The sequence below is a fragment of the Phasianus colchicus genome, chromosome 1 (genome assembly GCF_987193195.1).
Source record: "Phasianus colchicus chromosome 1, bPhaCol1.hap1.1, whole genome shotgun sequence".
Taxonomy (NCBI): domain Eukaryota; kingdom Metazoa; phylum Chordata; class Aves; order Galliformes; family Phasianidae; genus Phasianus; species Phasianus colchicus.
The window spans coordinates 31460703-31476347 of NC_143436.1; the positions used below are offsets into that span (position 1 = coordinate 31460703).

The window sequence follows — 15645 nt, forward strand, 5'->3', positions numbered from 1 at the left end:
ATAATCTCAGCACCACTTAACTTTTTAAAATGATAGAGGAGGTAGACTGATGGCTTATTTTTTGCACCTGGTATGAAAGTGCTTGTATCCTCTCATTTCAAGTAGTTTTTCATAATAATAAGAGAACAGCTTTAGATGTGTTTTAGGCAACAGCACCCAAGGGGTGCAATTACAACTTACTGTATTCAAGCAGAGAAGGTATTGTACTCTGAGAAAAACAATGATTTTAGAAATAAACATTGCTTTAATTTTAATTTTATTTTTTCCAGAGGGTACATACTAAATCATGTAAGGCATTTTTCTGCATTGGTCACATCCATCCATTCATCCATCCCTCCATAGAGTCATAAAATCATTAAGGTTGGAAAAGACTTCTAAGATGATTTAGTCCAACTGTCAAACCATCACACCATGCCCACTCATTGAGTCATTAAGGTTCGGGGAGATCTCCAAGATTCCCAAATCCAACCCCAACCCATCCGCACCATGCCCTCTAACCATGTCCCTAAGAGCCACAACTCCACAGTTCTGGAACACCTCCAGTGATGGAAACTCCACCACTTCCCTGGACAGCTTGTTCTAATGCCAACAGCCTTCTCTGTCAGTCTGTCTATCTATCTATCTACCTATCTATCTATCCATCTATCTATCTATTTTGGAGGTACAACCAAGTGAATATTAGACATGCCAAACCAAGAAGGATTTAAAACATTAAGTGTTTAGGCATGCTTGCCTGTAGTAGATAACTTCTACCCAAACCAGCCAAGGCTCAGTGCTGTACAGGGCAGAGAGGCAGACAATGACAGCAGGCTCTTAGCCTGTAGCTGCAGCCCTACCTGAGCTCTGGGAACATTGAGCCTTCAGCCCACATTAACACTGATTAAATCACCAGGGTATGAAAATAAATAACACAGACGAGATGGTAAAGGAAAACCAGCTGAGGCATTAGTGCTGCTTGACAGTACTTCTGTACACCAGAAACTGCTGTAAACTTCTGATCACCACTTTCTGATCACCTCTCATCTTCAATAAAGCCATGCTGTGAATAATAATAATAATAATAATATTTTATTTATTTATGTATTATTATTGTTATTGTTGTTGTTGTCTGGAGAATAGGAGGCTCAGGGGAGACGTTATTGCTCTCTATAACTACCTGAAGGGAGGTTGTAGTGAGCTGGGGGTCGGCCTCTTCTCTTGTATTTTTCTGAAAGAATGGGCTGCCCAGGGAAGTGGTGGTGTCACCAGTCCTGGAGGTGTTCAAGGAACGCTTGGATTTTGTGTTGAGGGATATGGTTTAGTAAGAACTATTGGTGATAGATGGGTGCTTAGACTGAATGATCTTGAAGGTCCTTTTCAACCTTGGTGTTTCTGCGATTCTGATTCTATTATACAGTCCCTTGCAGAGCAGGATCCAGGGCATCAGGGCTTCTGGGTGTTTCCTCCTACAAATAGCATGCAATCATGAGACTTCCCATCCACCTTCCAATGAGAAGAACAAAAGCTTTAAATCAGTCCATGTGAGCCATGAATAACTTGATTAGAATCAATGTCTTCAGCCTGTGCAGATAAGATAAGGCTGAGCCCAAACAACTCAGTAATCAGGTCTCAGGATGGTGTTGCATGATGAATCATAGCCTTACTGATTTAAATGGGACACTGATTTTACAATGACATACTATTGATACATTAATGGATATCTTATTTTCTTGATACTTTCCTTCGTGTTAAGAGTTGAAGAAAATGTTCAGGAGGGATAACCAACTGTGTTGTTATTTCATAAAGGTGATATAGGCTATAGGGTATGCACGTAGGGAAGTGCACTGGAACCTCAGTATGGATCCACAGCTCCGCACAGCTGTGAAGTATTGTGAAAGCACAGAAATACAACATTAAAAGGTATCCAGTGAGTTAGATTGAACAGAACAAACTCAATTTCTATGGACTGCCAAGGAGAGAGCTCATGGGAGAAAAGATCACAGAATATAAATACCTTCAAAGGAAGAGGATAATTCACACAACCAGAAAATGACGAAACAAAAAGTAGTGCTTTCAAACTAGGAACACAAAGTGCAGTGGAGTAATTGTTCCATAAACAGAGTATGATGCCAGTGAGGAAAGAGCCAGGAGGGAAAAAAAAGAGGTGAGAAGGGACTACAGGCATAATTAATGTAGGTTTTGGAATACTGAGGGATTAGCAGTAGGCACAGCAATGTTCTTCCTCTCTGCACAAAAGAGGTCTGGGGTCGGCTGCAGCTGCCCACCGCAGCCCTCATCTCCAGCAGTCCTCTCTGTGCATGAGCTGCTGTCTGGGAGGAACAAAGAGGCAAGATGAGGGCTGGCAGGATCTATACAGGCCCTGTGCACAGCTCCCACGCAAGCCTGCATCCACTGAGCTGCTGGAGGGACAGACAGAGTCCACAGTCTGACCAGGCATCTGATTTGCCCCAGGAAGACATCAGGAGCCCCAAGTCTTCTCTAAGTTGCCACCATGGCTGGAGGACCTCCAGATCAATAAAGCAGCAGGAGCTGGGAGGAAGGCCTGGGCTGTGGATGCGCGGCATGCCATATGTCTCACGGACAGCTTGCTGTCTCTCTCCTAACACCACAGATGCATCTCATGGCCCCAGGCAGCAAAGGCCTCCTACTGCTCTCAGAGCCCTGAGGCTGGGCAGGCACCCGGGGTGCTTCACGTACTGAGGTTTTGCTACAGGTTTCTCCTCCATCTGTTCACAGCATCGGTTGCCCTTCCAGGAGGCTGCGATTGAGATTTTCCCTTTAACTTTGGTGCTCATCCTTTGTGAGCACTAAAGGCTTTTAAAATGTGCTACATAATAGTATTTAGTTAACTGCATTAAAACTAGTTGCCCTCTGTTATTAACATCTCATTACACTTTTAGATTCATTCTAGTTCCTTTCCCTGCATAGGGAACTCCAGATAGGTAAAAAATAATCTCCTTTTTAAAGAAAGAAGGAAGCACTGGGAAGAAATAATGAAGACAGAGAATTCTGTGCCTTCTGAGAAAGTGTCCATGTTAGTCAACAACAGTCAGAAATGGCCACATGCCCACACGTGCAAAGATATCCTTTCTTCCACTGAAGTAATGTCTTAACTAAAGATAATTCATTTTAAAAACACTTCTCAATTTAAAATATTTGCTTATGCTTATTGGAAAAGGGCCGTGGCCAAACAATGACACAGCTGAAGCCTATCAGAAGTGGAACTCAGGTTTGAGACTGTGCCTCTGAAACAGACATTAAAATTGGTCTTCTAGTTTAGAAATTTTTTGAAGTAATTCATTCCAAAACATACACGAGTTTAAAATATTGCCATGATTTAAAATATACACTTGTGTTTTGACTGAGTAAAGAAAATTATAGAAGATGGCAAATTACCATGCTCCAGCTCTTTTTCCAGAAAAGCTGTGCCTGATTAGTGCATAGTTTAATCAGGTAAACAGAGGGCACCGACTCTATAAATAATATTGGGTTTTATGTCCATAAAAATTAGCAGGATGAGATCTTTACCATCTCAGTTGTTTCCAGATTAATTGGAATACATAATGAAAGTAATTACACTCTGGTATTTTGTTGCATGTCTCAGTGTATCTTGGAAGGAGTCCAGTAAGCTGTCTGTCTATAACCGAGTTATGGAATGGTGATTTGTCATTGAAATTGCTCCTTATGAGCAATAAACAGGGAGCATTTGTACAAATAGTAAACGTCTCTTGATTTTTACCAAACTGATTTGCATTTCTGTGCCACCCATAGATATATCTAGGAATAAATTACTGACATTATTTGTGATTTAACCCTCCCAGAAAGCCCCTTTTGAAGATAGAAAGTGAACATTGCCCAGAAATTCAATATGTCTATATATACTGCAGACGTGCATGTACAAACCATGCTGTATTCATGGAAATATATTTGTGTTGTAGGAAAAGTCTCTTCTCTGCTAGGGAAGCCAGTCTTCCAGTCATCTTTTTTTTCTTTTTTTTTTTTCTTTTACAGCAGCGTTGATAAAGGAGAATTGTGAGAAAGGCTGGTTTAAAATTACTGAGTGAGAGCAGGGCATGACCTGGTGCACAGAACAATGCTTCACAGTATTTTGGGTTTTTACGCAGTCCCTTTCACTCTGTTCATTTAAAAAAATGATGCTGGATAACAGATGAAATTGGAGATAACATTTGGGGAATAAAAAGGCTCTTGAAGTTTGAAGTCATTATGTCCAGTGGCTGTGAGTCTTGCAGCAGTGTCATGGAATTAGCTCCTTCCCTTCCCGGGGCCCACTTTGGGTCCCACTATGCTTCTCCCCACCTCACAATTGTTTTCACTCTGTTTGCTCTGCAGGGTTTTGGTCTGCTCCACCAATGTGTTCCAGTGCTCCTGGACCCACATCAGCAGGCTCCCCAAGTGAGAGTGATAAAATAGCAGACTCAGCTATGGCAGGTAAAAGAATCACAGAATCACCAAGGTTGGAAAAGACCTCCAAGATTACCCGGTCCAACATCTACCCACCACCAATATTTTCCCACTAAACCATGACCCTTAGTGCACCATCTAAATGTTTCTTGAACACCTCCAGGGACAGTGACTCAACCACCTCCCTGGGCAGGTTCCCATTCTAGCATCTGACCACCCTTTCAGAGAAGAATTTTTTCCTAATATCCAGCCTGAATCTTCTCTGGTGCAACATGAGGCCATTTTCTCTCTTTCTATCGCTACTCATGTGGGAGAAGAGGCCAATCCCTACCTCACCACAATCTCCTTTCAGACAGTTGTAGAGAGCAATAAGGTCTCCCTTGAGCCTCCTCTTCTCCAGACTAAACAATTCCAGATCCCTCAGCCAGACCCTTCACCAGTTTCATTGCTCTTCTCTGAACGTGCTTCAGAGCTACAAGCAAGGAGTCTCAAAACTGAGCACAGTACTCAAGGTTCAGCTTCAACAGAGCCGAGTACACAAAGATGACTGCTTCGCTGCTCCTAAAGGCAGCACTATTTCTGATACAAGCCAGGATGCCATTGGCTTTCTTGGCTACCTGGACATACTGCTGGCTCATGTTTAGCTGAGCATTGACCAATGCCTCCAGGTCCATTTCTTCCACACAGTCTTCCAGCCGCTCTGCCCCAAGCCTGTTGCATTGCCTGGGGATGTTTTGACCAAAGTGCAGGACCCAGCACTTGATCTTGTTGAACTTCATCCCACTGGCCTTCCCCCAGCAATCTAGACTGTCCAGATCCCTCTGTAGGGCCTTTCTACCCCCTGGCAGACTGACATTTCCTGCCAACTTGATATCATCTGCAAACCTACTGAGGATGCACTTAATCCCCTTGTCCAGGTCATCAATAAAGATAATGAACAGGACAGACTCCAATTCCAACCCATGGAGAACTCCATTCGTGATCAGTTGCCAGCTGGATTTAACTGCATTCACCATCAACAGACATGTTTTTGGGTTGTAATTTTTATCTTGAATTTTTCTATGAGCCACTGCTCAGGTGACAGGACTAGAAGTTTAAGAATGCACAAGAAGAGCTTGTTAAAGTAGTTTCTGCAGGTAACATCAATGACCCTTTATCTGTTGTCTACAGATGAAAAAAAAAACAACACAAGTTTTTAAACTATGCTTTGCTTTAAAACTAATATATTACACAAAAGAAATACTAACTCTTGTTAGTGAACTGACAGATTGCTTCTGGTCATCATGGGCCTGATTTCCAAAAGTATTTGGTGCCTAATAAAACAGTTCATTTGCATGGAATTTTAGAGATGTTGCAGTAGGCCAGCTGCCATATCTCCACTAAAATTGGTAGGAGTAGGATGCGAGGCACTTCTGAAAAGCACTTGTCTGCAGCACTATGTGCAAAACTATCTCTGTAAAGACGTCCAGGTATTCATTAACTTTCAGATTCAGCTGATGCTTTTTCTTGTCTATTTGGGGTTCTGCTTGTAAACAAGAAGTGAGAAACAGGAACCCTACTATGATAAAATTTTTGAGTTCCAAGTTGATGAAACGTGCCTCAGGGTGTTGGCCCTTCTAGTTACATCTTGTCCTGTCAATTTGGTATTAGCATAACAATCTGGCTTCTTTTTTTATTTCACCACGACACCCACAGTCAAGGCATGAATGTGCTCAGAGTGCAAATCTGCTTTCTGCAATTCATTGGTGTAATCTTCCCAGTTGTGAGAAGTTCTTTGGGTCATGCCTAGAAAGTGAGAAGAATAACAACCTACTTGTGTTGCTCTCCCCTGTCCCCTCCTAAAGACACACCAACTATTCTGATGATACCTCAGTACATAATAACCTCTTTCAAGCTGTATTTTCCAAATTTTATTGCCAGGTTTCCTAGCAGTAGGCTGTAATTGGAATCTGACTGTGAAATAAACAGGTACAAAATGATTGACAATTCCCAAAGATGTAAAAATACACACATTTTAACCCCATGCTGTTAAAATAATCCTGCACTGATTCTATCAATTATTGTCTTTACCTGAAGCTGAAGAACCACCTCCAATCATTGGGATCTTTGGCTATTTAAAGCAAATTCTACCATAATAATAAGCTTGCAAGGTAAGTTAGTGTCATTTCACTTGATGTTTCTTTGAGCAAAGTCAAAGAAACAGCACTTGTACCACACTTACACAGTATTCCCTCTATTCTCTCTCCACAAATTATTTGACCAAAGAAATACATACTGATTTTTTTCAAATGAGGACAGGACCAGTGTTAATGATCTTATAGTCTGTGTGGTTCTCACCTCAAATTAACATCATTAAAATGAAACAAATCTGTAAATACATTGATTCTACAACTGAAACTTATCAACTGCAAATAACATATGATGACCCCATCATATGTTCAGTAAGAAAAATCACATCTGATTCACTATTACTGCTCTTTCCAGAGATATGAGCAAACTGAAAGATTTCACTACACATATTGTGGAAATTGCACAGAAAATGCATTTCTACTTTTAATTTTATCATTATATACTTTCACATGTTTTCAGCAGTACTGTCTTCATACTAGTATCATAGACTACCTGGTGACTTGCCAGGGATGCTGACTCTTGGAAAGTTAGGGGCACTGGTGAGTCACAGCTCAAAATTTGAGAAAAGCAATTATGAATCAAATGGTCAAGGCTCTATGTTGTTAATGCTGCAAAACTCTTCCCAACACAAACCCTCCATTTCAGTCATAACTCTTCCAAAATTTAAGTGTGGAGAATGGAATTTTTCATGTTTGGTTTCCAAAAAGGTGTCAGCATGGATTGTCCAGTTTTTTCCAATAATAAAGTCACCAGAAAATATATTATTTGCCGGTCATACTATTTACTACAAATTTACTACAGTTCTGTCAATAATTTCTGGCAGTATGACAAGGCAAGAAGTAAAATTTCGCACTGAATAGCCTTTGTGTGATGGAGTGCACTTTCGTAGTGCATCTATGTGTGTGGAGGGGTATAATGTTCAAATGTAGCCAAGTTGTTAATAATTGAGAAAAATTCTGATTGCGTATGCTTAGTAGCAGTTGATCAATAGCATTTTCTGTTCGTGCTAAGCCAACATTCTTCCTGACCCCAGGATAAAGAAGGCTAAAACAAGGCTTTCCCTGCAATTGCTAGTCTCAGGTGCTCTGACTCCAGAGCTGGACATGAAACAAGGCTGAGGCGGTGTGGATCTGACCCCTGGCTGCAACAGAGAAGCAGAGAGGAAGGCATCAGTCTCCTTTTACTGCGGACACCCACAGGGCAGCACCCCTTTGATGAACATTTCTCATCGCCCCACGGCAGGGACATGAGACAGATCTGACACAGCTGGAGAAGTTCTTTCTTCTTCACATAAAACAGAGGTGCTCTATTAGGCCAGACAGAGTGCAAGCAGGCTGGCTGAGGCAGCAGAATGGAAGAGGTCAAGCTCCAGAAGGCCAGCAACCCTGTGATTCCTCCCCAGGCTCAGCTGAGCAGCTCTGGTTCTCCCAGGATGTCCTTGAAGGGTTTCAACAAGTGTCCCATTGTGAAGCTGGGCTGATACCAAAGACCTGAAAATGTGCGAGGAACTGGAAAGCAATTTCCACCCTAACTCTAGGTGGAATGCATGTACCACTCAAGAGAACAAACTGCAGTAAAATAAAAATTGATTTCATAGTTAAGACAGCTGAACACTGGCCTGGAGGCCTGAAATCTGCCACTGACTGACAGAGCTGCTGTGTGAGGCAAGGTACTTAAAACTTCATTTGCTTCACTTTTGCTCTCTTCATTTGAATCAAGACTGTACCTTTGTTGTGCAGGAGCACTGGGTCCTCACACATTACATCAGTGAGGACTGTGCCATGAACAAAAGACTGCACCAGAATCTGATGATAGTGGTTTTATTTTTTTCCTACTCAGTGTCCAAAATCTGTAGTTAGTCATTATTTATATTCCTCTGCTTCAGTTTATTATCTGAAAAAATTGGACTAATAATACTCTTCATTGCAGCAAAGTAGTATGTCAGAAGTTCATTACTGCTTGTGAAACAGCTGGATACTCTAATGATGACCATAAAAGAAATGGTCATAAGGAAACAAATAATTCTGAATTAAACCAACTTTGCACAATGTGAAATTAATACGGCATTAGACACTCAATGAACACAAAGATAAAATCAAATACTGGGCTCATTAATGTGCCATCTATATGAACTATGTTTCCATGCCAGGTGTCTGACTTAAAAGAATTTCAAGAGAATAGATCTATCAGCAAGTACAAAAACAAAGTATGTGTTCTCTTTATTAAAGACTGATTGCAATGCACAAACCCAAAGGAAGCAAAAATTGCACAAATTCTATCCAGAAAATACTAGAATTGTGTTTTACTGATTGACTTTCAAAGCTTTGTATCCTTTTAATATTTCTTCTAGTAGATAATGTTAACACATGCAAATAATAATAATAATAATATATATATATTTAAAATGCATGATGGCTAAACTGAAAATTATAAACTTATGGCTTTAGATGCTAATATGCTTTCCTAGGAGCATAATTCAGACCACATGATTTTGCAGTATGTAGATGTAATACAAGCAACACTGAGACTTGACATAGTACTTACAATATATTCTTGAAGCCCAGAAGAGACAAGAACAAAATCAGCCTCAAAAGTCCTACAGAAACAACAGCTTTAATGTAAATAAATGCAAACAAAACTTGGGATGACAGCAGCGACACATTTTCCATTTTTTCCTGACTTCTTGCAGAGGTTGATGTGATTTAGCACTGAAATGAAATCCAATGACAAACAGTAAAAATCCCTCTTTGATGCATCTTCACAAAGCAGCCTCCTTTCATAGCATCTTTTGCGTGCACATAGGCTGACAACTGAGAAAAAGTCGGGCTAACCTTTTACTTTGTTTTCTCTAGCCTGGTGAATTAGAAGGCCACAGTAACAGGCAGGGATACCAAAAGGGAGAACCAAGTGGACATGGGCAGCCTCTTTGGTCCCTCTTTGTGAGCTGTGGAGGGGTAGCCCAAGGTGCAGGTCCCATCTGAGTGACCAGCCTCCCCTGCTGAATGCTTCCTAGCTCCTCCCTCGGCTCCGTGCCTCTCACTTGGCAAACCAACATCCTTGAAGCTCAAACCATCAACAGCTGGGTTACAGACATAAACCTGGAAAGATTTCATCCTCCTTACCACCACAGCCTTCAACAAAAAGGAAGTTTCTGGCAGCTTCCCCTCCATCCTGTGTCCTTTGTAACCAGGAAGTTCCTGGGCATAACACAGCCCTGCTTGCCTGTGCTTGAAGGACATTAATGTGGAACAGGGATTCGGAACCCACAAATTAATCCTGTGACTTACAATAAGAAGATTTCATACTGTCTTGCCAGATATTTTTAAAATTTCCTTGTCATACGTTAGCATAAAATTAAAAATATGCTTTGTGCTCTGTAGACAATATTTATGCACTGTTCTGGGCTCTGGACAGTGACTTACGTGCATCACACACCCTGCTCCACTGCTCCTAGGCTGCACATGCAAGATAACCTGGTTATCAATAATGCCGTGGCATAGCTTGGACTTGCCAGTAAAGTTAAAAGCCATTTCTAATCATGAGGAAAATTAATATACTGTGTACTTCTGACTGTAACAGAACAAATGAGTACTAGCCATAACACTGCATTTTTCACTTACATTTTCTTCCCCGGAATATCTGAAGAACCATTTGGATATTAAATCAGCTATCATGATTGATCTTAATGCATCAGTCATATATTTCTCTTCCTCTTTCAAATTACACTTACTGAAGAAATAGAAACATGTGGAACAAGGAACAAAACTATGTTCTCAATACAAAAAGAAATGTGTCCTCAATTTTGAAGTTGCAATGAACTAAAATTTTTGATTTATTAATCCAATGAAATATTTCTGGTTATTTTCAGATTAATCATGGGCAACGAGCTCCCATTGAGACTATATTTATAAAGATTATTCAAACCTTATTTATTTAGCAAGTCACTGAGTAGACTGCATTGGTGCACTTCCTGAGGTCCCCAGAATATGGGATCATCCTTGAAGTAATGGTGGCCCAGTCTTGCAAGGTACTCATCAACTCCATCTTTCATTGCAATAGAAATGTTTTGCATCCTTTAGGAATAAACACATGAAAGAGCCTGTTCTAAATTAGCTGAGAAAAAGCTTCATGCAAAATTTTGCATTTGTTTCTAATGAGGAAAGTTATTTCCAACAGAATAGTACAGCAATGACAACAGAACATTTGACCCATTGCTTTCAGAATTTCTTTCCATTTCTGAGAAATCTCCCATACAGAGAAAGACTGGCTTGTACATTGCCCAGTTTTGCTTTGTTTCCAAAATTTCTTAAGCACTGCTTAATAACACTTCCAGAAGTGTTCTGAGGGCTTACAAAATCACTGTAAAGCACTTCATTCCAAGTAAACTACCCATAAACAACAAATGTAACCTTATGTTGGTAATGTAACCTCAGCATACATTGAAAGATTTATCCGTGAGGCAGAGAATTGTTAATCATAATCCTGAAGTCATCTGCTAAAAAAGAGATCTGTGCAACCTACTCTAGGGAACCTGCTCTGTCAGGGGGCTTGGGCTAGATGGTTCCCATAGGTCCCTTCCAACCCCTATGATTCTGTAATTCTGTGATTCTATTATAATAAAGACCTTAGCAGAATGCTAATCACTTTATAAAGGAAAAGAAAGCATTGCACTACATACCAATATTGCAAAGGCATTCCTGTTTTCTCATTCTTCTGGTTTCTTTTCCACATTCCAGCTGAAAGGTGTTTTTTTTTAGGAGTTTGTTCAAGTACCTCATCAACAGGACTTACCTGAGCTTCACACCCAGTGTATGAGTGCCATCGCCTCCTCTGCCCTATACAAAGGAAAATTCCAACAGCTGAGCTTGCTGAAATTGTGCTAATTGACACAGAATCCCTCTCAGCTTCTGGGTCTAACTACTGGCTGGATCAACCATGCTGAGTGAGCGGCACTTGCAGCAACATGCTACAGTGAAATTCTGCATTGGAGCAAGTAAGCCAAATAATTTGGTCAAAAAGTTTTCCAGGTTCAGTGGAAGCAAAAGGTGACAAAGGAGAGAAGAGGGATGTATTTATCCCTTCTACAAACAAGACTTTTGAAATTCTTTTGATCTTTGGCATTGTTCAAAGCACATTTTTCAAATGAAAATTGATTTCTGTGCTTTGTAGAATTGTTTTTTTTAATCTAAATCTCCCTGAAGTTTGGCATATTGGACAGTTTGCTCTTCAGCAGTCATGTTCTGAACAACTAATAGCAGGCTTTGGTACAGAACTTACACATTATCAGTTCCTTAGTTCATTTTGTGCTATAACTAAACTAAGAGAGACATTGAAATTGTCTACTTTAAGAAAGTTATTAAAAAATAATAATCCTGAGGTTGTTTAGTAACAACATTCAAAGCATATATTTTGTTCCTTCTGTTTCTTTCTTAATATTTGCCTTAAGATTTGTATCAAAAAATATCAGCAAAATACAAAACAAACAAAACAAAAATTACAAGATCACTGATCCTTTGTTTGCTTGTCATTGATTCTTGTTTATTTCAACTCAGTAATCAGAGAATGTTATTGAGTATGAGAGGATAAATTAAATGCTAAATCTGACCCGATTGTATCAGACTCACTGCCTACTTTGCTGCCCTGCTGGTTCACACAAGGTGAAGAATACAACCTAGTTGTGAAGGAAAAAAAAACATAAGTTGACTCCTGCTGCACCCATTTGTACAGCCTGCACATCTATCATCTGCCAGGAGTAAAAGGTGGGTTGAGCTGCAACATTTCACAAGGAGAGTATGAAAAAATACACTACAGTCTAACCACAGTAACCACTGCAATTATCCAGCTCTGCATCAGCACTGGGGAAGTGGTCAACAAGTTCCTTCGTCTCATGAAGAGAGCAGTGAGCTCGCTGGCAAGTGGGAAGGATAGAGCCAGCTGTGCCAGCTGTATCTCTATGACTCCAAATGTCCCACAGCACCAGACCTATCTCAAGCACAGATGTGTGCTGCCCTCTGTTTCCAGGTAGTGAAGGCACAAATAAGAATGAGCTTGTTATTGGATTAAGAGCTCAACTGCCCTCCCCTGAATGGAATATTGGAATATATTGGAATATATGGAATATGCCATTTCCCTTTGCAGTGACATCCTAGTTAGACAATTTCAGAACAATTTTGTTTGCTGGAGTTTTATGTGTAGTACACACCTTTACTCAATCAGAAAACAGCTAATATCTTCACAGTGCTTATTATATCAGAGCAAAACATAACATGTATCTGCTTGTTCTTGTTAGCCAGTTTGAGAAAGTGGATCCCTTTGGCTGATGACATCACCTGGTTTCCGATGCTTTGCTGTGGACAACTCATGATCAGGTCCTAAACTTACCTGGAGTTGTGCACGTGGTCTCTGTAGGCAGTGCAGGTATATTCCACACTGAGGTAGGGCATTTACTGCTCCCAACAGCCAGTACATGAGCAAACTGCAGAGTAAGCTATAATAGTATCAGTGCCTGATATCTATTCACACTCTGCATGCCTGTGGTTACATGCATTGACTTGCAGCGTGAGTCACATAATGATGGGTTGCATCTGTGATACCATATCATAAGCATGGCACAACAGGAATGGGAAGGGTGAAAATATAGACACATGTCCAGATGAGTTATATGGAAGCAATGATAATACATGTGTCCACCAGAGCAGAGGAGTGGGTTACAGGAGGAGCTTTCATATAGACCTAAGACTAACAACGAGGTTTTCCTTGTAATGATAGAATCATCTTTTCCAACACGAGCAGTGAATTCAAAGCTAAGGCATCACTCAGCACAGACACACCGAAAGTCCTGAGTAAAGATAAGGGTCCCTACCAGCACTGGAGCAGTACGACCACATTTCTCCCAGCCCTTGCTCTTGGTCCTGCATTGGTGTTCTCCTCAATCACCTCACAATGCCATAGTTCATGTTAATGAACTGTTTTTATCACTTAACAAGGCAGAGCTACCAGGGGAGAAATGATACCTACCTTTACTATATGCGAGGCTGTCTTCTGCTCAGCAGCCAAGTTTCCAAGCTGGCCAGGACATGGGGAGTTGCAGGTTTGTCTCTGATGCATCAGGCAAGCAGAGCCACAAGGGCACAGCCACTGTGACAAAGGTCCTATGTGGAGGTGTGTTTTACTGTGAAAATAGCAACATCTTCACAGAGGAAAATGATTTTATGTCTGCAGAGGTACTTTATGGCCAAGATGTACCAGAAGAGAGAGCCCGGAAGGGTCTGCAGGAGCAACTGAAACTTGAGAGCATGGAGAGTGAAGGGAAAATAACGCAGCTTTCTCCACACCGCACAGGTGTGGGGCAGGCTCAGCTTCGCTTCTTGTGAGAGAAGTGGAGGTAGGAAAAAACAGATAGATAGGAAAAGCAGGTAATCCAAGTTCAGGAGTTAAATGGTCTTAAAATTCATTCTCCCACTGAGATGACAGCTTACACGTGGCACAGCTGTGCACTCACCTTGCCTCTGCTTTTAAACTCGTGGGTCCTGCCCCCACGTTGCACAGCACATAAACCAGGAGCCTCACTCTGCAAGGTGATTTAACTGTTGATAAGTAGATTCTGTACGTAAGGTGCAGTGTTCCTATTTTGGAAGAAAACAACGAAAATAAGCCATCCAAGCATGTATATTGTTTATGAGACAGGTCTCTGTATATTCTTTTGTGCTGTTATCTCCATATATTTGCCTTTTATGCTGTCTGCTGACAGCATTTGATGCATTCTTCCTCCTGTGCTTATTTTTAGTTGCCATAGGAACTTTCTTATTTCCTGTCAGCTGATGTCGGTGTTTAATACTATTAATTGTATAAAAGGGTGTTGAGTCTGGTACTCTTAGGAAGGCAGAACACACATTTCAGTTTACTCAATCTCTTTTTTCATTTATTTCTATCAATATTTAATTCAAAAAGCCAGATACTGTAATAACAGCTGTTAGCACATCACTGGAATCCCGAGTAGATCCTCCCCAGCTATTCTTTCTTGTTTGGTCTTAGTCTCCCTCCCACTACCACAAACACACTCATTTGAAATAGTATCTTCTGTCATCTTAGTTTGTTGTTGTTTCATTCTTCCTCGGTCCCCACACACCCCATCCTTTTTTTTTTTTTTTTTTTTTTTCCCCAAAAGAAAATCTGCTGTTAAAATGAATGGGAATGAAAAGAAAAAAATTCAGCGTTTAAAGAATTACTGTCATCTGATAAAATATTGGGATCTGAGGAGGGTTTCTTCCTGGCAAAGTCTAATTTTTCTCGTCTTAAGTATAACTGGTTATTTTGCAAAATATAAATTTTTTCTATTAACCGTGTTTTGTGACCAGAAAGCAACAAGGAGTGACCAGGATTGACTGAGAACTACAATAGCTTAAACCAGCACTTCCTTTATTCACATCAACTTCAAAATCTCCGGACTTTCCCATGAACTGATCATACATTTGGGGAAAGGTCTTGATCAATACATACATTTGAACTTGAACTAGAATTGTATGTTATGCAATGTACATTCAATCCATTCCTTCTCTGGGAAAAAAAAAAAAAAGAGAGAGAAAAATAGCAGCATTTCAAACCCTTCTGTTCCTTCTTCTATTTCACACCAATATTTTTCAAAAGATGGAGGAGAACAGGTAGCTCAGAATAAAGAAACCAACATACAAACTATCACTTATGATTTGAGAATCAGTGTGACTTAAATCACGCAATCCAAGGTTTTATCCAGAGTACCTTAAAGACAGCTTTGACAACTTCAGGGGCCTTTGGATTAGTCCCACTGAATGAAATAATGGGAGCATTAACGAGCATGCTGGAGTGCAGTGAGGATAATATTCCACTTGGGAATGCTCCCAAAGCATATGGTGTGTGCTGTTGCTGAGACAAGCACTGCTAAGTGTTTTAGAGGCTGTAACTCAGCAGGGCCCCAAAACTAAGGCAAACGGTTTTCAACCTGAACCATGAGGTCCCTCCACAGATGGCTACTCCTGCAGAAGTCCTTGGTACCCCGATTTTCCTCCATGAGAAGAATGCATCCCAGGCCAATGTGCTCTGCCATGATTGAAAGCA

General features: G+C 40.7%; 1 protein-coding gene across 1 annotated transcript in view; it reads right to left on the reverse strand.

The window, feature by feature from the left end:
* Positions 1–271: 271 nt before the first annotated feature.
* LOC116226637 (uncharacterized) overlaps positions 272–15645 on the reverse strand; it is a 49393-nt gene continuing 34019 nt past the window's right edge. The window contains exons 5-10 of the mRNA XM_090136332.1: positions 14054–14177; positions 13570–13723; positions 12934–13039; positions 11231–11387; positions 10477–10625; positions 272–9650 (exon numbers count right to left, since the gene is read on the reverse strand). Coding sequence (XP_089992458.1) covers positions 10478–10625; positions 11231–11387; positions 12934–13039; positions 13570–13723; positions 14054–14177 — 689 coding nt within the window. The 3' untranslated portion in view covers positions 272–9650; position 10477. The remainder of the gene's footprint in view (positions 9651–10476; positions 10626–11230; positions 11388–12933; positions 13040–13569; positions 13724–14053; positions 14178–15645) is intronic.